The 25,660-nt window shown below is 45.8% G+C and overlaps 1 protein-coding gene across 9 annotated transcripts in view; it reads right to left on the bottom strand.

Annotated features, from left to right (window-relative positions):
- Window positions 1–1,630: 1,630 nt before the first annotated feature.
- Window positions 1,631–25,660, bottom strand: part of ZMYND11 (zinc finger MYND-type containing 11) — an 84,014-nt gene continuing 59,984 nt past the window's right edge. For all 9 annotated transcript variants that reach the window (XM_060192366.1, XM_060192365.1, XM_060192367.1 and 6 more), the window contains 11 exons: window positions 15,150–15,227; window positions 14,437–14,529; window positions 11,877–11,964; window positions 11,380–11,435; window positions 10,311–10,388; window positions 9,228–9,346; window positions 7,447–7,654; window positions 7,229–7,297; window positions 6,236–6,508; window positions 5,808–5,993; window positions 1,631–3,780 (listed from right to left, as the gene is read on the bottom strand). In XM_060192366.1, coding sequence (XP_060048349.1) covers window positions 3,658–3,780; window positions 5,808–5,993; window positions 6,236–6,508; window positions 7,229–7,297; window positions 7,447–7,654; window positions 9,228–9,346; window positions 10,311–10,388; window positions 11,380–11,435; window positions 11,877–11,964; window positions 14,437–14,529; window positions 15,150–15,227 — 1,371 coding nt within the window. In that variant the 3' untranslated portion in view covers window positions 1,631–3,657. The remainder of the gene's footprint in view (window positions 3,781–5,807; window positions 5,994–6,235; window positions 6,509–7,228; window positions 7,298–7,446; window positions 7,655–9,227; window positions 9,347–10,310; window positions 10,389–11,379; window positions 11,436–11,876; window positions 11,965–14,436; window positions 14,530–15,149; window positions 15,228–25,660) is intronic.

Below are 25,660 nucleotides of genomic sequence, written 5' to 3'. Positions count from 1 at the left end.
CTCTCTGGGTTGGAGAGAGCCAGCCTGGCTGCTGCTTACTCAGCAACAGGAGAGAGACCAGGAACTCGTGGCAGAGCGGGAACTCAACGCAATGCCTTTATTGGTCAGAGACGATGCTTTTTATGTCTCAGAAACTGGAAGTGGCAAGTGGGAAAAGGAAATGGCTAGGAGAGGGGGTGGAGAAAAGAGTGTGTGAAGGTAGAAAGCTTCCATAGCAGTTGCTGTGAAGGTTCTAACCAATGGGATTAACCAATACCCTGCAGGCAGGGTGGGCCTCAGGCAAAACAATGATTATGTAAATAGTATCAGCGATGGAGCAGAGGGTCTGGTGTAATGCCCAATAGCAGACCTGCTTCACCGCCTGTGAAGCGACTCCTCTGCAGGTGGGGAGCCAGGGGCTCGAACTGGGATCCTTAGGCCGGTCCTTGTGCTTGGCGCCAGGTGCGCTCAACACGCTGCAATACCGCCCTATCCCCAGATATATTAAGTTCTGAGGCATATATTAAAATTAGTTTCATCTGTTCCTTTTTCATATAGTTATTAGTAGAAAGTTGGAAGTCTCCACATGTGTTTTGATGTCGACCTTTTGTTTTACACAGGCTAGTGAGCCTCCTCATCCGCATGGCCTCAGAGACCAGTTGGCTTGAACAGTGACATGTGGCACCAAGAGTCTGCATCATGACCAGAGTCCTGTGTGAGCACATCTGAGGGGTCTAATCATCACATCGGTGCTGTCCTTGGAGAGGGACTCCTGATCTGGGGAGTCGGCAGGTAGGTGTTAGTGATTTGTAAAGTACTGACATTTTATACATCATATTGTGTGCACACGGGTTTTTCAAGAAAAAGTTTTACCAAGTGGTCCCAAGAATGTCTCGAGCTCCCTGGGATATCCTTATGCCCAGGGTTTGAGAATCACTGAACTCCTACTGCAGGCAGCTAACGTGGTCTCTCGGGAGGGAGGAGAGCTGGCTGCAGCCCGGCGTTAGTGAATGGGCCACCGTGATGGGGACTTGAAACTGATGCTCCTGCCTAAGGTGACTGAGTAATTTCCATCTGTGCATTCGGCATTCAGCATTCATAACAGTTAAGAAAATAGGCTTTACAAGCAGTCAAAGAGACATGAATTTTCCAAGACTTGGTGGAAAGTATTCTGAGTCTTTGAGAAACAGTGTGAATGCAGCTTAAAGTATGTGTGAACTCTTCCCGTTTTTTTTTTTAAAAGATTTTTTCATTTATTATTTTTTAATCTTTTTTTTTTTTGCCTCCAGGGTTATCACTAGGGCTCGGTGCCTGCATTACCGAACCCACTGCCTCTGGAGGCCATTTTTCCCATTTTGTTGCCCTTGTTGTCATTGCTGCTGCTGTTATTGGAAAGGAAAGAGAGAAATCGAGAGAGGAGGTGGGGAGAGAAAGACAGACACCTACTGACCTGCTTCACTACCTGTGAAGTGACCCCCTTGCAGGTGGGGTGCCAGGGGTTCAAACGGATCCTTATGCTCCATGCCATGTGCACTTAACCCGCTGTGCCTGACCCCCTGGTTTTATAGAAAGTGACAGTCCCCCAGGGCTTCTGACGGAGCGTGACCACCACAGGTGGAGCCAGGCTGAGTCAATGATTTACTAAAGGCAGTTTTTGTTTTTTTTTAAATACATTTATTAACCAATGTTAACACATTAAATGAATCTATATATTGCTAGTCAGAGCAGCTTACAAAATGCCAGAATGCATCATAAAACTGGACAGCCACAATGAATAATTACAATGTGCATAGTGGCTAAGCTCGACACCTTGATATAGCTTTGATTTGCAGAAAATTTTTAATAATGATTCCTAAAACAATCCATTATAATTTTACCTAAAACTTTTACAAAACCAGGCCACAATCTTTTTTTGTATTTTTTTTTTTTTAAACACACAGTTCACGCTGTAGTAACTTGGAAATGTGCGGCCGTGCCAACGGAGACAAAAAAGCCAAAGGGACACGGATCTCACTGTCATGCAGCTACCAGTTAAACAGTACATGTTCTGGGATGATTTTACACCAAAAAATATTTCCACAATAACTTGCTCGCATAGGGATGGATCGAAGTCTTAAAACTTTGGAAAAGCAATCAGAGAAGGTCAGCATTCCTGGTTACACCGTCAGTCTGACAGCCCACTAACTCATCGCTCAGCCACGGGGCCGGGCTGGGCCTGGCACCGTGTCCATGGCCTCGGCCAGTCCCTTGACTCGTGGCACTGCAGTGTGTGTGACAGTCATGTCACAGAAGAACTGCATTCCGTCTTTTTAGCGTGTCCCTGACAAACTGGGAGAAAACTTTTTAAAGGTTTTTCTCCTGATTTTCCCACTTCTGTTGTGTGACAGCTTTAATAAATATCGAAGGTCTAAATAAATATTTACAAAGGACTTCTAGCCTTTAAAAAAAAAACTAAATCAGAAATGGGAATTGGACTTGGTCTAACATCAGTCTTTGAAAACAATTTTTTTTTAAAGTAATTTAAGTTGTCCTGGCTATTTTATATATCTGTGTATAAAAATCATTATTCAACTGTCGATCCATTCCTATTGGGTAATGTTTCTTAATCCAGACATTCCGCAAAATACAGACTTTTTACAAATCACGGCATCTTTGATACAAGTATATTAACATGCATTTTTCTTCATTCTGTGTACAGTGATGGGATTCATCAGTGGGCAGCGGCCCAGCACTACGAACATGGCGGCTCCCGGGAAACGTAAGTGCTTTTTTGTTTTTCCTTTTTGTATTAATGTAGTCTATGAGGTGACACCAGAAAACAGGCCATCAGATGACACTTGGGAGGGAAGGGAAGCATTAAAGACTTCGTCTGCCTCATATCCATAAAGGTAGTTTTTGGCTTTTTGTTTTATTTTGTTATAAGCACTCTTGTTAGGACAAAGATGAAATGTGCAAACTTTAAAATTTAAATATTCATTTTCTCTAAGATCCAGCTCAGTAAAAGATTACCCCAGTTCCCTGCAATTTTAAACTACAAGATCAAAGCTAGTAATTTGTTATAAAAGTTATATATTGAAAAGAAATAATGAAAAACACAATTGGGAAATATTTAAGAAAAAATATGCAGGACTAGCACCTGCTGTGTCAACCCTGTTCCCTAAATTCACTCATACACCCACTGGCATGACCACAGATAATGCCGAGACAGTGACAGCAGCTGAACACACCAGCTCAGCCAGGATAAGAAACACATTTCACATCCAGGTAGTTTTATTCCAACACAATTCAGGAGCTCCTCCTACATTCAGATCCACGCTGATGTTTCTGTGTTAAACCCACTTGTACTCACCTATCGGTTTTTAAAGATCTGTTGTTTAAAGGTTAAAATCTCTGTAAAACCTAAAAATGTTTTAAAATTTGCTGAAAATGCAACAAATTCTCAATTAAAATTCATTTAAAATAATACCCTCCACTGATGTTACATTGACCCCCTGAAAAACTCCAGAGGAGCATTAACAAAAAGATTTAAACTACTGTGCAAAATTTCTTCACGAAAAGTGTTTAAAGGCTGGTGCAAAATGGGAAGCGACTTCTAAACAATTTGGCTTCTTGGAAAGAAAAACCGCTGTGTCTGAGCAGAGGAATTGTCGGCAACTCTCAGGAAGCAGCAGCCAGCCTTCATCTTTTCCGGCGACAGGTGCGCTTGTGTTCAGCATGCCAGTGCTCCTGCTGGCACTTGATGGAGCAGTAGGACGTGTTCCAGCAGCAGTGGTACATGGCCTCCTCCTCGCAGTTATAGCACTGCAGACAAAACCATGAGCACCGTTTAAACTTGGGAGCAAGCACAAGAGACGACGTTGGCAGCACTGGCCAACAGGAACTTACCTGCCTCCACTGTGGTTTCCCCGTAGCAGTTCACATTTAAAAACATGTGGGCAGACTTATTTCCTGAATTGCTCTGGACCAACCCCCAGGGGAGGTCCTGGGGCTGCAGCTGTCTCTGTCTCTAGCCAATAATGAGTTAAAGAATGTGTGAGAGGCGCTGGGCAGTGGTGCCTCTCTTTCTCTCTCAAATTCTTAGACGGTAAGCTTCTTTTTTGTTTTCCTGTTCTCTACTATTTTTTTCCCTTTATGGGGGAGGTTAATGGTTTATAGTTGACAGTAAAATGCAGTTGTTTGTACATGTGTAACATTTCTCAGTTTTCCACAACAATTCGTCCTCCTCTCCCTTGGGAGTATGGACCAAGCCCTGTGGGGTGCCGGAGGTGTGACTCCTCCGGTAATTAAGTGTGCTTGTTTATCATGCACATGGTCCAGGATTGAACCCAGTCCTTACCATACTGAAGGACCTTTTTTTATTGCCACCAGGCTTACCTGTCAAAGCCATCGCTCCTTTAAAAAAATCAGATTGGACGGGGAGGAGAGACACCTGCTTCTCTGCTTGTGAACCTTCCCTTGAAGGAAACTTTAAAGTTCCCTTAAAGGAACTTAGTGCTGTGGTACCTTTTGTTCCTCTACATGGTAAGTGGTAAAAAGTCAGCCTGGAGTAGTGAAGCCACAAAGAAATGAAAAGATCACGAGTGGTAAGGTCCCCAGTCCGAGCCCCAGTATCACATGTACTGGAGTGATAATCTGGTTCTCTCTCCCATTAATGAGCAAACAAATCTTTAAAAAAATCACTGAAGATGGCCTAAAGGCAGGTCAACAGCATAGTAACACTGCACAGTGTTACCTGGTGACAGTCATTTCATTAACCATCTGTTTTCCCTACTTGCCAAATGTTTACAGAGATGCCGATGCTCTCGAGAATGGAGCAGGAACACCCTGCACCACCGGGGGGCGCCACGGTGCCTCTATCTAAAACCAAAAGGCAACCCAGGAGTGCTAGCACAGCACATGTGCAAGACCTCAGCTTGCTAAGAAGAGAAGGTAAGACTACATCAAAATGAAGAAAAACAAAAACCTTTTACAGCAAGGAGTCACCATGAAAAGGCGACCTGCTGACTGTAGATGGTGTTTGAACAGGGAGTTGCTTAACAGAAACCTTTCCACAGACAGCGATGACCCACAGACTTGTCACCCCTCATCAAGGAAAAGCACATCCAACTAGACACCTGTGACAATGGCCTAGGTGGAAAAATGAAGCTGACATGCTGGCGATGTTTCCTCCATGGGAAATGCAGATTTGTTGAAGTCAAGTCACACTGCCCCTAGATACGTGTACACAGAAACCACCAACACATGACTGGAAAAAGCCATTGTTGTATGTATATTAAGTAGACTACTACTTGGCTGACACCTAGCCTCTTACAACACGGGTACAACTTGAGAAGCCGTTATGGGATGATTTCACTCATGTGGGATATAAAACAAAGCAACAACAACAACAACAAAACCAAAATATAGACTCGGGAACAGAAGGAGGATGCAGTGACACTTTGACACGCATCAAAGTGTGAAGCTGTATGCGCCAAACTCACACAATACGATATACAACTCCAAAGTAAAAGCAAAGTTTTGAGAAGCACACCGTTTTCCCTGCCAGTCAGACTGGGGGGGGGGTGTCCTGTGGGATGTTACTGAGTCATCAGTTGCTTATTGGACGCAGGGAAATCTGAAGGTCCTTTGTTACCTGACTCTTACACTAGAGACTACCTGGTTAAGTCTGGACCAGTCCCCTTACCCAAAGAAAATGACTTGCATAGGATGGAGAAGATATTGTGAAATATAGTGGTACGACAAAAATACTGACTGGGCTCTGAAGTTGAGAGATGATAGGATAAAGTTGCACATGTCCAGAAACCAGATTAAGAAATACCGCTATTTACCCACTGCTTCTTCTTGGTCTGAGAGATCAGCTGTTTGTGCTGTGTTGCTAGCTTCTTGATCTCTTCTACAAATTCTTCTTTGCACTTCTCCTTTACCTGCTTGCATTTTCTGTCCATCTCACCCTGCATGTTGGCTATAGCTTTATTTACAGCTTGTCTTTTTTCTTCTTCCATTTCAGAACGCAGCTGGAAACAAAACACTGTGTCAGCTCATGATTCAGACAGACCATCTCTAGTCAAACCTTAAGATGTAGCTATACTTCAGCGACACAGCTCACCTCTGTAAAATGGCATTAATCAGAACACTAAACGACACTTTAATCCTAGTTTCAAGCACCGACTAGCTGGCTGAGGCTCAAGAGCGAGGAGCTAACAGGGTGCGGGACCTTGGTCTCCCTGTGCCTGCAGCTGGGCCCAGCTGTTTTTACCTTTTCTAGAGCTTCTCTGACAACCCTCTCAGTTTCTCGCTTGTGATCAGACTTCATCCGGTCTTTAAAGTCATTGAAAATTTTGGTGTATTTGTCGTGGCACATGCTTTGACACACTCCGTCACTGGTGGTCTGGGTGCTTCGATGCAGCATTCTTGGTGAAGAGGCACTTAACTTCTTGGTCTGAGTTGACACCGAGACTTTTTCGATGGGCTGAGGCATGGTGGGGATTTCCTGGCTAGAACTCACTGCTTCAGTTTCGGGCTCTGGTTCCTAAAAGTGAGGAAGGGGCTTACATGTAGAGTACAGGACTTGCATGACTAAGTCTCCTGGTTCAATTCCCAGCTACCAGGAATAGTGTTTCTCTCCCTCATCCAAAATACTTTTTAAAAATGTAACTGGGCAGGGACACATTGATGTGTTAAAGCCTCAAGCCTGTGATATGCCTCAGCTGAGCAGTTCTCTGCTCTCATAAAAAGATGGTAAATTCTGTTCTAAGAGATCCAACCATGTAACTAATAGCAACAGTAGTTCTACACAGAAGCTTTGTCTGATCTTAAACCTGAAATCCTAACCCATTTCTTACTGCACAGGTGTTTGAACCACACTAGGATTTTTTTTTCAAATTATTATTTTTCTTTATTTTGGGGGATTAATGAATTACAGCTGACGGTAAATACAGTAGTTTGTACATGTATAACATTTCCCAGTTTTCCACATAACAATACAGCCCCCACTAGATCTTCTGCCATCGTGTTCCAGGACCTGGATTCTCCCCCTGATCCCACCCCAGAGTCTTTTACTTTGGTGCAATACACACTAGGATATATATACCTCATTTTAAATATGTACTTGAATGCTCTAGACAAGGCTGAGCACAAACAGTTTTAAGCACAAGACTGTTTTTCCAGTCTTGAAATAAATATCTGCCTATTTGAGGTGTTGGGTGAAGATTCTGGTCAGGAGCTCTGTAACTGACTTGGGGCCACTTACCTCTTTTTTGGGTTCCACACTCTGATTACGTCTTCCTTTCTTTGCTCTTGGCTCTTGAGTGACCTTCAGCTGTGGGTGTTACAAGAAGGAAAACATGTTATCCCAGATACTCTGAAACACGCCACGGCCCACAGGTGAGCAAAGAACTAAGACTGTCCTGGGAGAGGGCAGGGCACTTCGATTTCCACATGTCAAACCTGGTGGAGGCAGTTTCTCACCTGCTCATTGCTAGTGGAGGAGATGCTAGATTCGGCTTCCTCCTCCCCTCGGTCCTCATTCTTGGACTTCCAGAATCTTCCTTCTCGAAGGAAACGCTGGTGCAGCTCCAGCTCGTCACAGGCCTTTTTCCAGCCCATGCTGCGCTTCACGTGCAGCCGGTGCACGTTGACTGTAATGTCCTGAATGTTCTCTGAGGGGATCCAGGCTCTGCAGACAACAGCGCCGTTAAGAGATTGTAACTGAGGCGACCTATTGTGGCAGTTCTGACTGGCTGAAAACCAATTCCTTATGCTGGTCCTTGTGCTTTGCGCCACCTGCGCTTAGCCCGCTGCACTACAGCCCGACTCCCTGAAAACCAATTCCTACCAGGTAGGCATTAGATGGGGCAACTTGTTTTTTTTTTTTTTTTTTCCCTCCAGGATCACTGCTGGGCTCGGTGCCTGCACCATGAATCCACTGCTCCTGGAGGCCATTTTTTCCCCCCTTTTGTTGCCCCTGTTGTTGTAGCCTCGTTGTGGTTATCATTACCATTGTTGATGTTGTTCATTGTTGGATAGGACAGAGAGAAATGCAGAGAGGAGGGGAAGACAGAGAGGGGGAGAGAAAGACAGACACCTGCAGACCTGCTTCACCGCCTGTGAAGTGACTCCCCTGCAGGTGGGGAGCCAGGGGCTGGAACCGGGAGTTGGGGACTTGAACTTCAGTTCTTGAGCATGGGAACATGTACTCTCAACTGGGTATGCACTTTTCAGCTTTGCAACAGAAACTTTATAAATCTAATTTGCATTAGAAGTGTCATGGGAGGGGGGGCAGGCGGTAGTGCAAGGACTGGCAAAAATATCGCTGTTTTGAGTCCCCAGCTGCTGGGGGGTCGGTTCACAAGCGGTGAGGTAGATCTGCACGTATCTTTCTCTTCCCTTCTCTGTCCTATCCAACTGCAGCAATAATAACAACAACAACAACAATGGGGAAAAATGGCCTCCAGGAGCAGTGGATTTGTACTGCAGCCACTGAGCACCAGCCATAACCCTGGAGGCAAAAAATAAAAAGTGTCCTGTGGTTACATGCTTAAAAATTGTATGAAGGTATTTTATGCCTTCTTAAGTAAAAAAAAAAAAAAAAAAAACCTGACGTCTTGAGTGGATAATCTATGACCCAAAAGATAACCACATTACTCATTAACCACATTACTCATTTAAGACAAGCGGATCCACCCAAACAGACCAATTTCTTTTTTTTTAAAATATTTATTTATTCCCTTTTGCTGCCCTTGTTGTTGTTGCTGTCATTGTTGGATAAGACAGAGAGAAATGGAGAGAGGAGGGGAAGACAGACTCCTGCACACCTGCTTCAATGCTTGTGAAGTGACCCCTGCAGGTGGGGGAGCCGGGAGCTCGAACCAGGATCCTTACACCGGTCCTTGTGCTTTGCGCCACCTGCGCTTTAACCCGCTGTGCTACTGCCCGACTCCCTTAAGAGGATTCTTCCTTGATGTTCAATAATTTTTAAAAAATTTATTCTTTAGTTGCCCTTGTTTATTGTTGTAGTTGTTATTGTTGGATAAGACAGAGAAATGAAGAGGGGAGAGAAAGAGACCTGTTTCACCGTCTGTGAAGCGACTCCCCTGCAGGTGGGGAGGCGGGGCCTGAGCCGGGGCCTGAACCGGGATCCTTACGCCGGTCCTTGCCCTTTGCGCCACATGCACTTAACCCGCTTTGCTACCGCCCGACTCCCAACGGGCCAGCTTCATAAGCAGAATCTCACAGGGCAACGAGGTTACCTTTGGTGATGATGACCAAAGAAGCGCACGTCGACCTGATTGTCCTCTTTCTGCATGACTTTGGCTGGCCAGAACCCAAAGCCCTTCATTTTAGCCCAAACCAACTCATGATTAGGTATCTGGAAAGAGAATGTGACATGATTTTCAAGTGTTAAAGTAAAACTTAATTAACATTAAACTATAAGTCAAGTGTAACTCATTCTTTTTCCCTATCTCCTAAACACAGTGTCTTTTACCTCCCTTGGGTGGACCCTCATTTCTCAGAGGAGCTTTGTGTGACAGCCTGGCTCTCCAGCATGGGGGCAGTCCCTGCAGCTTAGTCTGGGAGGACTTTACGCCCTGGTCCAGACTTCAGGGACTCAGGTGACTGAGAAGCACAGTGGTTCTGTCAGGCTCCACTGGGGCTGCCCTTCAGAGCTCTCTTGTCACTTGTCAGAATGCCTTTAGAATAGTCAAAGTCTCCTGTTAGGGGGCCCAGTATTTATTCAAACTGCTCATTTTAAGGCCAGGAATATAGAACAAGCCTGTTTTCCTACCTTTTCTTTTCTTTTTTTTTATATTTATTTTATTTATTTATTCCCTTTTGTTGCCCTTGTTGTTTTATTGTTGTAGTTATTATTGTTGTTGTCGTTGTTGGATAGGACAGAGAGAAATGGAGAGAGGGAGGGGAAGACAGAGAGGAGAGAAAGACAGACACCTGCAGACCTGCTTCACCGCCTGTGAAGCGACTCCCCTGCAGGTGGGGAGCCGGGGTTCGAACCGGGATCCTTATGCCGGTCCTTGTGCTTTGTGCCACCTGTGCTTAGCCCGCTGTACTACAGCCCGACTCCCCCTCCCTTTTATTTTCATACTCATAAATGTATACTGTTGGGTCACTGAATTCTCAAGCTTGAGGTCCTGAGTTAGCTCCCTGGCATCACATGTGCCAGAGTGATGCTGTGGTTCTCTAAGAAATCAACGCTATACGTACTATGATGCACAGAAAGATGTTTATAAAGAAATAGAACCTTTAACAACGGCACCTCTTCTTTTCTTTGAGATTACCCAGTTTGAGTAAGAAAACAAACTGCAGATTTCACTCACACAAGGATAGCAAAACCAGTTGTCGGGGCGCGCATTGGACAAGTAGAAGCAGTTCTTGCACAACTGCAGTTCATCCAGCTGCAAGAGGGAGACAAGCACTTCAGCCTCCACACAGTGCTTATGTGCATTCAATGAGCCACTCTCACTCGTGAGCAACTGGGCTTGAATTCTGCTCCTGAAGGTTAGACTTTCACATTGCTCAGTAAATAATACTGGAGGGGTTCCTCCGGTCAGTCTGCCCCGGGCCCTTTCACTGAACTCAGGTTCCTCCTGGAATACCACCCCCAGTGAGAGCACCCTAACTCTGCCTCATCTCTCTTCTCGTCCCTGCTTGTTTTCCTTCCCAACATTATTTTACAACTTAGAAAGAAAGGTTTCTTTTGTCTCCCTCTTCCAGAACACATTTCCCAACACTCTGCACACAGCAGGTGGTAAATATTGGGCAAATGTAAGGAATAAAATATTTTATAACAACAGGGCACCTTTGGAGACATAGCAAGCAGGGTTAAAGACCAGTGTTTCAATTAAGGTAGATCAGCACACACACAACAACAAAGACCTTTCCTCAATATGCATTTTTTTTCCTTGCCTCCAGCGTATCACTGGGGCTCAGTGCCTGCACCATGAATCCACTGCTCCTGGAGCCCTGCCCCCCTTTGTTGTTGGACAGGAGAGACAGGAGAGAGAGAGAGAGAGAGAGAGAGAGACAAAGCAACCCCTCTGCAGGTGGGGATCCAGGGGCCTGAACCAGGATCCTTATGCCGGTCCGTGCGCTTAATCCACTGCACTACCTACCTCCCAACCCCCTCAATATGCATTTTATTTGATGTAAGAGCAGGAACTCAAATTCCAAGAAGATATTTACAGAGTGCTTGGTGTCACAGTCCTCTCAAGGGTACTTACAGAAGAGGAAATGATTTCTCTGGAGATGTTACTTAGTAACTAACCTTAACAGCTCTGCTACAAGTTGTCCCCCATGTGTCACAAACGTGAAAATAAAATTACATTGAAAAGGAATGGCAAGACTTCACAGATACAGATCTAAAGCGATGTGGATTGCAGCCAGTACCTCGTGACACGTGTCTTTATACAGCATCCTTGCCATGTCCGCCTGCTCGCTGTCTGCTGCAATTAGACAGAGCGCTAATTACCAGAAATCCAGAAGCTCAGACTGAACTTCAGTGCGGGCACCTATGTTTTCTTACAGCCTGACACAAGTATGGACGTACATCACTTCATGCAAGAGTATATGTTTTGAGTAGAACTCTTGCCACAAAACACATCTGACAGGCAGCTTTGACTTACGGCCAGCGGCACTAAGCCCCCTGATACAGCCCCCAGATACAGCATGCCTCTCAGTCAAGCTTTTATGGGGAACTACCACGAGAAAGAACAATTAGTGTTCAGATTCTGGCCGTGCAATTCCATAAACCGTAACTACCAAATGCTCTTAAGCTTAAACCCTAACCTCATCACCTACTTTCAAATCACTATAGAATTGGTTTAAGTCTAATGCTTTGCTTAAGACATTCCTCAACATAACCAGACATGCAGGGAATAGCCAACCTCCGTAGAAAATCACTGTGTTGTGGAGAAGCAGCTGGGCGTCGGCCTTGAACTCTTCATAACTTCGGTATTTCCCTTCATTCACTTTCTGGAGAAGCAAAAACAAACGGGCAAGAGCTGCTCGTAAAAGTCACTGTCTGCGTTAGGCTAGTGGGTCGGAAGCAGGGTCAAGCAGAGTTCCCCAGATGATTCCTCCACTAGCCTATCTGCAGCTCGCTGAGGTGTGTCACCAGGTTTCCTGTCCGTTCTGCTCTACGGTACACTGACTTGTTGACAGAAAAACGTTGCAGTCTGCACATCTGCAGCCTTGAGGAGCGCTGCCAATAACCCTGCATGCAGTGAAAAACTCTGCTTAGCTGGTCTGTGAAGATTTCTCTAACTCAGGAAAGTAAAGGCTGAGCAAAAAGTAGAACTGTTAGCCTGACAGTCTGTCAATGCTACACAGAAGATATGCTCGTAATTCTGAGTTGGGATTCGATGCTGATCTAAAAATTAGAACTTCAAAGTCTTCCATTCACCTAAGCAAGGCCAGCGTCGCTCCCATGACAGTGACACGTGTATAAAGATTCCTGTCACTGGCTTTTCTGTAGCTGCCAAGAGAAGGATTACAGAGGAGAAAATTTTTCAGGGGGACCGGGGAGGGGCTTTTCAATGAGAGGGTGATAAAACCCAGATGTGGTAGCAAGGAGATGTCTTACCCTGGAGGGTAGGAAATCTGCCTGGAAGCAGTCTGGAATGCTAAAGCCTCACCCAATAATTAAGAACCCACCTTCCTGCGGAAAGCCCCCAATTCAGGTCTGGTGCCATTTTTCATAGAGGGCTCCCAACGCTCCTCGGCTGAAGGTGACTTGCCCTGCCGGGTGCTTATAACCAACTGCACACTCACTCACAGATTGCTAACAGGACACCGTCAGGAGACCAGCTAGCCCACTGGTGTCCTCGCTGGGTCAGGCAGAGCCCCTGCCTAAGGGACTGTGAAATGTATGGGTGGGTGGGTGGGGGACTAGAATGTTGAGATCAGCTCGCCATTCTAAGGAACAACCTTCATTTTACCTTTATTTCACTGAAGTAATAGAGCTTGCAAACTTTCTCAGTTGCTAAGGAGATGAGGGAGTCTTTAATGTGACTTAATGTTATTTCTGTGGTTTCTCTACAATTACAAGACAAAGATTTTAAAAGGTTAACAGAATGTTAACAGACCTAAGTTGAAACATGTCTTAAGCCCATGGGATTCTACTACAATTTGTAATTTACAAACTAACAATTCATGAACCACTCTGTTTAGGTTTGGTAAATTAAGAATAATTAAGTTTTGGGGCGAGGTGGTGGTACACCTGATTGAACATACAAGTTACGACGCACAAGGACCCAGATTTGAGCCCCTAGGTCCCCTCTGTAGGGGGAAAGCTTTGCGAGTGGTCAAGCAGAGGTCTCTCCCTCACCTCTCTCAATTTCTGACTGTCTATACCCAACAAAGAAAGATAAAGAAAATTAAGAATGGAAATACTGTATGACCTAGCAGTCTCACTCCTAGGCTTCTGTCAAGGGTATGAAAACACTGTTCTGTTTTTTAATTTATTTTTGCCACCAGGGTTATTGTTGGGGCTCAGTGGGCCAGTGGGCATTCCCCTCCCCGCCCCCTTCTATTTTATTTGAGAGGGAGAAAGACAGACACCTGCAGACTTGCTTCCCCACTCACGAAGTGTCCGCTCTTGCAGGTGGGGAGCTTGAATCAGGTCCCGGTGTACGGCAATACGTGAGTTTAGCTGGCCGCACCACCCCCCAGCTCTACATTCGCAGCTGTACTATTCACAGCAGCCAAGAAATGGAAGCAACCCAGTGCTCACTGAAGGACTATTGGAGGATGAAGAAATTGAGAGATACTCAACATACTCAACTACTTTGGAATTAAAAAAAAAAATCACCTCACATCCTTGAGAACAAAATTAATGGGACTTGAGGTGATTATGCTCAGTGGAATAAAGAGCTGAAGGACAACTATTAGGTGGCTTTGCTCACATGTGAACTTGCCAAAAAAAAAAAAAAGTCATCAAACTACCTCTCAAACTTTGTGAGAACTACGGTAGTGCACAGACCTTTGGTTGAGGGCATGGCATGGTGTTAAACTACAGTCTTGTACACCATAACCAGACCACCAATGGCTTTTTAAAAGTCTAAGTTTTCCCAGCTACCTTTGCTTTGTTTGAGTTCACTATTTCTCAAGGTTCTAGATCAGTTCTCACTTAATTTTCCCTTAAGGAAGTCCCCAGGAGTGCGACAGCTAAAACCAAGAAACCACATTCAGAATTTCTACATCTGAAATATTAAACTGACCTGTTAATAGTATGTTGCCTCTAAACAGCTACCAAAAGTTTACAGGCTGCTTAAGCCAGGCTTTTTACGGGCCCAGCAGGCTTCTGCTGTGACTGCTAGCTTTTTAAAAGAAGACAGCTACTTGTATGGAAGGAGGTCATGAACCCTGGACCAGCAGCCCCTCCCTGACAGGAGGGTTCCTGGACTCCCACTGGTCACCAGAGGGCAGTAGATAGGGCAGCTTTACCTCCTGTATAGTGGGGACATCCACCGCAGAGTGGACCAGTCTTCTGTACATTGGGTGCTTGCTGTCCTTCCCCTTTTTATTAAGATCAATGGCCTGAAACAGTGGTAGATACACCCGATTTCAGTGTAGGTAGACAGGTAGATCAGTTCCTAAATAACTGGGAAGCTTGACACGACAACGCACACTCACTACATAGTTCAATATGGCATTCCTTAAGAGTCCATAGTATTTGTAACAGCATTTTCATCAATAGTGTTCACAATGTCAGTGAGGGGCTGGTGATGGCTCACCAGGTACGGTGCACACAGCACCAGGCACAAGAAGCCAGGCTCAGCTCAGGGCCCGTGAGGGAAGCTTCACAGGTAGCTTCACAGGTGTTTCTCCTCTCATCCTACATCTATAGCCTCTTCTGTTAGGAAGGGTGACATCATGGAGGCCCTGTGCCCCAGATTTCACACAGGAGGCAAAAATGAAAGGGAAATGTTCCCATTCTGATAAATACTATTCTAAAATGTAAATCGAATGCAGCCAATGACATTTCTGTGTTAAAAACCAAACAATCTAAAAGCTTTTTGTAGCAACACTCACTGAACAAAAGAACTGTGACAAGTGTCATCGCCCCATGTGTTCGCCCCCTCCCCCCATGCTTTTCCTAGTTGTTTCTTGTCAGCCTGCTGTGTTGGGGGTTCTGGACAGCCGTCCAGAGGACTCACCCTCTCCTTCATGCGGGAGACAATAAACCGCAGGTAAGTGCTCATCTCCTGTTTGTTGGTATTTTTCTTCTTGATGCTCTGTTAAAAATTGAGAAAAGGCCAGATATGAGATTTGATCATTTGTCTGTCTATACTAATATTAAAGACTTTTATACATAAAAGGTCATAGTGTGAAAATATTTCATTAACAGATGCACTATTTCCAACACATCTGATACAGAGAAATGTTTGAAATTTGCATAGCAAAGTAACTTTTAATGTGGCAAGAAACCAGGAAAATACCAGTATATTAACTTAATACCTTAAGTAAGTATACATTCTCTTCATGATAGCTTAAAACTTCAACCAAATTCCATACAGAAAGAAATAATGATGATGATATAATAATGACATAAAGTAGAATTAACTTATACAGAAAAAAATTTGATGACTAAAGTCCTTTAGGCAAGACTTAAAATTTGTCATATCTGGATGGTGAATTTCAACTAGACACTGCTCTTGTTACATAGGTGACTGGTGTGCAGTTAGGAGGGAAGGGCCTCTAATAGTGGGTGATCAGTGACTGCTCCATGTCCTCCTACTCTGGTCTAAAAGCTAGTTAGGGTCTTCAGTTTATCTTCCTCAGAAAATCTAACTCCACGGGAGTAAAAAAGATAGGATTCTACCTTTTATGTCACTTCTAGACAGCTAGGAGCCAAGACAGATGTTCCCTTTCCTTGGCCAAGATGCCAGGACAGGTACTCACTGAGGGGTCCCACTGCAGAGGATGGACAAGTTGGACCCCACTTCACAGACCTTTTGACTTTCCTTGGCCACTAGATTATGGTTCTTTGCTCACTGATATGCCCTCAGAAGAACTTTCTATGCTAGAAAGTCTACAACGTGCTATAAAGACTGTAGAAGGATTGCCATTTCTCATGTAACACAATTCTCAGCTAGGGTTTCAGTGAATCAACTACATATAAACATTAAAATACCCAAATAAAAAGCAAGTAAAAAGAAGCCAAGTTTGCACTCCCTATTCAAGATGCTGCCTTCCTTTACTGCCTCCTGGGCTCTGGCATTGCCAGAAAAGCTCCATTTTATGTTAAGTTTGGCTAAACTGGGATTAATGTTGACATTTAAATAAAGGTCCATTTTCAGTTCTGACTTTCTGTAGAGAGTCTACACAAATGCTGATGTTTTTCTGTCACTCAGCTACACGTTCTGACCCACGCACACAGCATCTTGATTCCTGCCAGCTGGAGAGCAGTTCTTCTCACCCCCAGCCAAACAGCAGAGATGCTGACGGAGCTTTGTCCCTGAGCTTCGAGTAGGAGTTTCTGGGGAGAGGTCCTGCTGTGTCTGCCCATCCCCTAACGTCATGACACATGACCAAGCCAAGCACCAGTGGTACAGACGTGGGCTTCAACGGCACTTCATGGACCCTGGGCAGGAAGACTTGAATGTAGCTTGTGAACAATCATCTTTAACTCAAGATCCCCAGCAACTGCTACGCACACCAACACTTGAGAACAATTAGCTGTTCCCTCCCGTGATCAAAGACCAGAGAACGCTGCTGCTTCCTTTCCCTGCAAGTTGCATGAGGGCAGAGGGCAAATAGCTCTGGACACATGCTCTGGCCAAAATGGACATCTGCCCCTGCCCAGATTTCCAAATGCGCACACATAGACAGCTTGATGAGCTGTCAAATACAGGACTGGAAGAGGCTAAGAGAGCCTATGACACTTCTTTCCTCTCCTCCTGAGAAACTATACTACCTTAAAAGGGGAGAGTAAAAGATGCCTTTATCATTTTGGTTGTACTACTACAACTGCTGACACCAGATAGCAAAATGACTATTAAATGATAAATGTGTAAAAATTCAGACAGAACAGCAATCTATTTCATGTTGGAAGGTGTGTGACAGCATCTCTGAGACTGTGCTGGGTAACATCAGTCAGGAAACAGACTGAGGACATAATGTGATGAACTGTAACTGAGACTGTTACAGACCATCCCACACCACAGGTAAGCAGGGCGGACTTTGAGTACCTCAGACTTACCACTGTTCTAAATATCAACCTATGATAAATTTCAGTGAGTTGGAACCTAAAGTCTTCTTTATAAAGCAAAGTAATTCAAAGTTTGTCTAAGGACAAAAGAGATGCAGCAGGGAGTCACATGCAGGCGGTAGCGCGGCGGGTTAAGCGCATGCAGCGCAAAGCGCAAGAACCGGCGGAAGGATCCCGGTTCGAGCCTCTGGCTCCCCACCTGCAGGGGCATTGCTTCACAGGCAGTGAAGCAGGTCTGCAGGTGTCTGTCTTTCTCTCCCCTTCTCTGTCTTCCCCTCCTCTCTCCATTTCTCTCTGTCCTACCCAACAACAACGACATCAGTAACAACAATAATTACAACAATAAAAAAAAAAAGAGATGCAGCACTGGAATCAGACTGCCACCACAGCTGAGGCCCTCTAACCAATGCTTACTTTCAAACAACAATCTCAAGACAGAAAGGAAAAATTCTATTTTATGTTAAGTTTGGGTAAGCTGGGACTAAACTGCTGATATTTAAATAAAGGACTATTTTCAGTTGAATTCCTTTCTACAGAGAATCTGCACAAAGCATGGTGTCACAGACTTTGGCAATGCTGCGACTTCTGCGTCACAGGCTTAAGCATTTTTTAATGAACTATTTATTGTAAACATACAGCAACTTCCTTTTTGAGATGCCTCCAAATGCAGAGATCAGACTCATGGCTTTAATGTCACATAGCTTAACAGAGGACAAAAATGGGATTTTGTACTGAAATTTGTAAAAATTTGCTTAGAGTCAGGTTGCCAGAACGCTTTTTTGTCTCCTGTGTGCAACTAAAACTGGTAATAGAGTGTGTGTGTGTGGGGGGGGGGAGTGAGGGAAACTATCAGCAGAATGCAAAAGGGAACAACAGGGACAGATGAACAGAGGCGGTCCCTGTACCTCACAACTACTCCACACCAGTCTTATGCCACATGTGAGAAGGCCTATCAGACTCAGACGTCCCCTATCAGTCTGGCTGGCTATGAGAACCATCAGGGAAAAGCCTTTTCAAACCCCAGTGTCCATTCACATTAAGTTCTAGAGTGGGTGGAAGCACAGAGAACACTGCAGTCTGTACTGTCCAATGTAAAACATTAATTCCCCAATAAAGAAATTAAATAAATAAATTTAAAAAAGAACAGTACAGTCTGAAGGTGGGGGCCGGGGGGCAAAGGGTGACTCAGCAGGACATGGCTGCATCCCCCTCACAGGGTAGGTAGTTCAAGACCCATGCAATCCCTGAGTGTCAGGTTTGCCCCAGGCGCTGTGGTGCTGGTGTGGGGAGTCCTGGGAGCCACAGAACCAGCAAGAGGCAGTGTGGCTTACTAGTGTGAGCTTCCTGCTACTCTCTGCTGTCGCATAAGGATCCTGCCAGTCAACACCAGCTGGCAAGTCTCCTGTGTGCCTGCTAACACAAGCAGGAAGCACTCAGTTAACACTGTGGTTCTTTTCAGTCGGGGACCTGGTTACACAGGGCGGACCATAAAGGGCCTTCACAGATGCACTGAGTTGTTCTGCTGAAAGCTTCTAAGCTGCAGTGCCAACTTCTCCTAGTTGCCCACCTACAGCTTTTCTGGAGACAAAAATGGGCTCCAGTAGAGTCAGAAGTGCCACGAGCACCTGCACCGAGGCTGGGATGGCGGCCTCTGAGGACAGAACTGGTGCCCGAACCCCAGGAGCTGGCCGGTGAGCCAGCCGACCAGAGGGCAGTGTCCAGATGCCATCTCCCCACCATGTGTGGGGTCACAAGGACACTGACTTGATGCAGGCCCCCAACAGTTTGCAGGGACATCTGCTATGAGGCCTTTTCCCACCTGTAAATGGGTGTGTGGGGACTGTGGCTCTGACACTCTCCAGTCACAGAAACCAAGGCTCTGCTCTAAGTTTCCTGGGAATTTGAGGTGAGGTAGTGTGAGCTGCCTCAGGGGACACACACACACACAGTCAAGTGTTTCTGCTGGAGCTTAGAAGGCAAGTCAAGTCAGTCACAGTAGCTTAAGGAAAGGCTACCACAGCTTTCAAGATAAATTCTGTTCTGAGATAGAGTCAAGCAGGTAGCTTCATAAAAATAATGCTGTTAAGGTCTTTAGCTTATTTTACATGATTTCTTACTGCACTGAAGAGTCACTTCTGTCTCTAGGAGCAGAGACCAGGCCTTCTCAGTAAAGGCCTCACTGTCCCAGCCCAGCCCAGCCCAGCCCAGCCCAGCAAAGCCAGGCTGGTCTGGGTACTTGCCACGTGGCCTGGAAGCAAGTGGGAGTGTCCAGAGAGAAACACCCCATTGCATGCCTGCACCCATTTTACAAAGCCAAGAACCACACTGCTGATGCTGTCTTACGGATGTGTTTAAGGGCTCCAGCCCAAGGATTTCACTCCTCTACTTTAGGGGGAAAATGATCAGAAATTCTCAAATATCTTTTTTAGTAAAGTCAGCTCTAAATAACTGCTGGGCCCTGCAGCCGGCCAGAGTCGGGTGGACACCGCCGAGCACATGAGCCCAGCAGTGCTGCTCCCTCACAGCCCGACGAAGCCTGGGTGTTGACCCTGCCAAGCTTCACCCAGAGCTGATCATGGGCAACGGTGTCCCAGCATCGCAGTTTGAAGGAACATTCAGGATTAAATGGTCAAACTGTCGATGTTGCCGCAAGAGCCAGTTTTCCAGTTGCAAAAATGCATTTTAGCAGAAACCGCAGTTGCAGGCTGATTGTTTCAGTACACCAACTGTCCGACAGAGGGAAAGAAATGGGAAGTCAAGTCTAGGTCTCCGTAAATCATACACTCGTGCTGCCAGAGCTCACAAAATCCAAGCCTGCACATCTGCACAACTGAGCAGAGGCCACGACTTCTAGGGATCTCTACCCTCCGGAATAGTCTTCCTGAAGTGAGCTAGACCAGAGAGAGTAAATACTTTTGGCTCTAGGACACACGGTTAGTCTCTGTGTCAGAGACACGGTGCTGCCACTGCGGTTAGAACATAGCCACCGACACAAATAAGCTCTACTAATGTGCCTGTCCTCATGAAATTGTCAGGAACTGAAAGTTAATTCCCTATAACCTCTACGTGCCGCAAAATCTTAGCTGTCTTTGGATTTGTTTCTTCTACCGTTTAAAAATATAAACCTAGTCTTGGCTCAAGTGTAGCCCAAAAGCCAGGGTCTGACCTGGTCTCCTGGCTGGACTCTGGCAGCACAGGGCTCTGGCCAGGGCTCTGCCAATCTAGCACAGAGCAAGGCTCAGCGAAGACTACTTGGACCAGTCAGCTCCTCTGCCTACCGGACAGCACACTCCATGTGGCTGAATGTTTCCGAGATGCGACCGTTACTCAAACTCAAGTCTGCATCAACATCTGGCCACTACTGGCAGCCAGATTGTTCTGTTTTGTCCTGTGTGTGAACCAACCCACTGACCTGAGCTGCACACCTTGGCCTCCTCCCTGGGACTGGCTGCTGAGGCTGCAGACCGTGCTAGTAGCAGACCGTGCTGGTCGGCCCTTATCCGCATATAAATCACCTGTGTGGCTTTAGCCTTCCAGACACTCCAAGCTCTCCTCTACAAAGGTTTTCAACCAGAGCAGGGCCGTAACAGGGACTTCTCCCCACGGGAGTTACACTGTTGCACTGTTACAGGAGTTAAGGGCCTAACGGCAATCTCCTCAACTAGCTGGCAACCGGATACAGAGAAATCAAGCAGTTGATAAGAAACCCCAGTATCTGAGAGCTCATCGGGCATGTGTCTCCATCCAGATACAGGACCCCAACAATCCTCCAGTGATAACCCACCCCGGCTCCTATTCTGACAATAAAAGTAACTATCCTGTGAGACCAGAACAGCTCAGCCAGCTTCAGGGCAAAGCACAGCGTCCCCAGCCTGCAGGTGGAGCTGGGGCTCTGGAGCTCCACCCCAAAGTGAGAGAATGACTACGAGTCTCTTAGGTGGGTTCTTGGAACAGCGCTCCAGACACATTCTACTCCTAATTGGGAAGATGTCCTGGAATCCTGAATGCACTGTCTGTAAGCTCACAGATTTGCTGACGGGCACTGTGTGCTACTGTACTTAGTTACAAACTCAACTCTTTGCTCTCTGAGGCTGGCAAGCTTTGGCTTCATTCAGATAACAATTTAATCAGCACGGTAGCAGTTAATCTACCGGGACTTATGAACATACTCTCAAATTAACTCTAGAGTCCACAAGAGTGACTGGCACTGTAAAAACAAGTTATATCAACAAAATCCACTGCACTCACACAACTCACACAGAACTGCCGGTATACAATTACTATGGCAGGAGAGGTGTGTGCGTGTGTGGGACTTGGCCCAGCCAGGAGCAAATGCACAGGGGGATTTAGCCTCTAGGGTGACACGCTACAGGGCCCCAGCAGAGAGAGGAGGCACATTCAGAGAACTGCCGTGGAGCACAGGCTTCTTATCTAGTGCTCCCCGTAACACTCGGCACTGAGGAAAGAACAGACTCAAAGGCAGACAAGAAGGTACACTTTAGTGGATTTGGCGCATCTTGTCGTGGTTCACACAATCTGTGTGACTGAAGGAAGCTACAGTCCGCACATTTCCAGTTGCTCAGTATGAGAAACACTTCGGGCTCATTCAGCTGTGCCCCTACCCCAGCATTTATGCAGAGCAGCCCTCCTGACTCGGGCACCCCTGGGGGGCTGCTGAACTGAAGCTGACTTGTGGGCGGAGGGGGCAGAGAGGAAGGCAGGGCTGGCCCAGCTACTCCCCTTTGCCCCCCCATGAAGCTGCCTGTCCTGATAGCTAAGAGTGGGGAAAAAGTTTCCATGCGCAGTCAAGTCTTTCTGACCAGATGGACACTGTCCACTTCATCTTGGGAGGGTGATAATAGAAATTCCTTCTTTTTTTTTTTTTAAAAAAAATTATCTTTATTTATTTATCGGATAGAGACAGCCAGAAATCAAAAGGAAGGGGGAGACAGAGAGACACCTGCAGCACTACTTCACCACCTGCAAAGGTTTCAGCCTGCAGATGGGGACCAGGGGCTCGAACCTGGGTCCTTGTAGCATGTGCACTCAACCAGGTACACCACCACCTGGCCCCAGAAATACTTTCTTTTACTTGTTTGCATCCAGATTGTTTTATAGAGATCAGATAACAATCCACGAGATCTTAGGGTATACTCTACAGTTCATTATTTGGCTTTCATAGTTTAATCAATGTTTCTGTAACTTTTTCCTCTAAACAAGCTTATAAGGACAGTTAAACAACCTTATAAAAAACCTAAATCTGAAAGAGATCTTTTTTTAAATTAATGGTCTACTTTTATTAGTACAGACATGCATTGTTTGAAAAATTTGTGTAACTATCTGATCTATGTTCATTTGTAATTTTCAGTACTGTGGCTATTTTTAAAAATTCACAGCTGCTTTTTTATTTAAAAATCAAATTTGGGGAGTCAGGCGGTGGCGCAGCGGGTTAAGCACATGTGGTACAAAGTGCAAGGACTGGCGTAAGGATCCCAGTTCAAGCCCCGGCTCCCCACCTGCAGGGGAGTCGCTTCACAGGCGGTGAAGCAGGTCTGCAGGTGTCTGTCTTTCTCTCCCCCTGTCTTCTCTTCCTCTCTTGACTTCCCTCTGTCCTACCCAAAAACAACGACATCAATAACCACAACAATGTTAAACAACAAGGGCAACAAAAGGGAAAATAAATAAATAAATATTTTAAAAAGGGAGGAAAAGAGTTTAAAAAAATCAGATTTGGAACTGGGAGGTAGCTCAGTGGATAAAGCAGATGCCTGACCACACGACAGCCTCCTGGACTGCATCAAGGGAGCTCCGGGTTGGGGCACTGCACCAAAGTAAAAGACTTCGGGGTGGGTGGCGGGGAGAGTACAGGTCCAAAAAGGACGACAGAGGACCTAATGGGGGTTGTACTGTTTGTGGAAAATTGAGGAATGTTATGCATGTACAAACTACTGTATTTACTGTTGAGTGTAAAACATTAATCTCCCAATAAAGAAATAAAAAAAAAGGGGGAGCTCCTTGCGGGGCGGGGGTGGGGGGAGCAGGGCTTCCATGTCACTCCCTCTCTTTTTCTCTCTCTCACAAATACAGAGCAGCTCAGGCATACTGTGCATATGTAAGGCCCTGAGCTGAGTTCCTGGCACATTAGAAAATAAAGGGGGCCAGGCAGGGTTGCACTGGGTTAAGTGCACACAGTACAAGAAAAAGATGACCTCCAGGAGCGGTGGATTCACAGTGCAGGCACGGAGCCCCAGCAGTAACCCTGGAGGCAAAAAAAAAAAAAAAAAAAAAAGGAAGAGAGAAAGACAGACACCTGCAGATCTACCTCACAACTTGGGAGGTGACCCCTGCAGGTGGGGAACCGAGGGCTTGAACCGGGATCCTTGCACCAGAGTGCCATGCCCGCTTAATCCACTACACCTGACCCCCCACTTCTTATTCCCCCCCAATTTCTTTCTGTCCTATCAAAAAAATTGCCTGCAGGAGCAGTGGATTTGTAGTGCAGGTACCAAGCCCCAGCAAATAATTCTGGAGGCTAAATAGAGATGGACTAGAATGCATGAATAGGTAGTCTTATAATAGAAACACAAATCATGGGAGTCGGGTAGTAGCACAGCGGGTTAAGTGCAAGTGGGACAAAGCGCAAAGACCAGCATAAGGATCCCAGTTCGAGCCCCCAGATCCCCACCTGCAGGGGAGTCGCTTCACAGGTGGTGAAGCAGGTCTGCAGGTGTCTATCTTTCTCTCCTCCTCTCTGTCTTCCCCTCCTCTCCCCAACTCTCTGTCCTATCTAACAACAACGACATCAATAACAACAACAATAAAAAACAAGGGCAACAGAAGGGAAAATACCAAAAAAATTGAAAAAAAAACAACACAAATCATGTTGACAATTATTTTCTTTTAGCAATTTATCCCATTTCATTCTGAAGACTGAGGAATCTTTCTCATCTTGGAATTTAAAAGAATTGTGTGCCTACATATCTAAAAGAATAAAAAGTGGACTCAGTGCCTGGGGAGACAGCATAATGGTTAGGAAAAAACACTCTCATGCCTGAGGCTTCAAGGTCTTAGGTTCAGTCCCCGGAAGCACCATAAACTAGAGCCAAGCAGGGTTCTGGTCCTTCTCTCTGTATCTTTCTAACTCACAGAACAAAGAAGAAAGGAAGGAAGGAGGGGAGGAAAGAAAGAGGAGGGGTAGAGAAAGAAAAGAGGACTCAGAAGCCTGACTCCAATTTAAGGAAATAGCTTCACTATGCATTTCTTCATCTGAAATCACAAAGTTCACAATGCCAGTGACCGGACTGTAACTCCCCCAGTAGTGAGCTAACGCTGACAGATGTCCCCAGCTGCCTCCCAGCAGTGAGCTAGTCTTGCTTCAGTTCTAGCAGATGAGGTAAAGCCCTTCATTTTCTCTGTCTCCCCAAAGAGTACACATTATGATCCAGAAGGGGGCGGGGGAGTTACCTGCAACTTACCATCCAGTTAAAAAGTTTATATGAAATGCTGTTTCTCTCTGTGTAGCTTTATCCTGGTGGACTTTTTTCTGTTTAATATCAAATGGGAGGGGAAGATATCACAGCCCACTTCACTGGCCCGCCCTGTGCGCATGGCCTCCCATGTGGTCTGGGGGCTGAACCCAGGTCCTTGCACACACAGTAAGGTGTGTGTTCTATGGGGCGAGCTGTTCTCAGCTGGTCCCGTAAGTGTTTTAAAGAGGAGTCATGTTAGCTGAGAGGGTACAGCAGTTCCTGCTCCTGGGCAAGTCCCAGCACACAGGCCTCCTCAGTGTCAGTGTTAAGAGGCCCCCGAGTTCGGGGCACGGGGTGGATGCAGGCCTGGCTGGCCTGGGGGTCTAGACGGGAACACTTCAGAGTTAGATGTGGAGCTAAGGCACTGAAACTACTAGTGTGACTCCCTACAGACTCTGCTTCCTGACATATTTTCCTTTGTTCCCATGCTTTATTAGTGGCTTAAGCTGATTCAACACATAATCTGTATAGTGACATAAATTTTGTAACATGTGCACTCAGCCAGGTGCACTGCCACCTGCCCCAAGTGACATAAACTTTAAGGTGTTATCAGGCAGAGAAAAATGACATCTGAAATGTGTGTGTGCTTGTGTGTGTCTGTACGTGGTGGTATTTTCCGGTTTGTAGACACCAGAATCACGTTCCCTATAGATGAAGATCTCTAATAAGTGACCTTTTCTTTTGTGATTTAAACTGATTCTCTCATTGAAAAGTTGCAGTAAGTATGCCATCAGTGAAATATAAAGTGAGCCAGTCTGCTAGAGGACATAAAATCATAATAAAAACTTTTACATTATGATAAATGGCAGCAGTGCCAATCTCTGACAAATTCCACTGGAAACACTCTGCTCTGGAGGTGCACACAGTGCAGACCAGTGGGTCTGGGTGGCCGGCCTGCCCCACAGCTCTTTCTCTGTGCTCAGTGAGG

The sequence above is a fragment of the Erinaceus europaeus genome, chromosome 6, assembly GCF_950295315.1.
Source record: "Erinaceus europaeus chromosome 6, mEriEur2.1, whole genome shotgun sequence".
Lineage (NCBI taxonomy): Eukaryota > Metazoa > Chordata > Mammalia > Eulipotyphla > Erinaceidae > Erinaceus > Erinaceus europaeus.
Note: the sequence above shows the minus strand (reverse complement) of the source record. Positions and strands in the feature narration are given on the sequence as shown.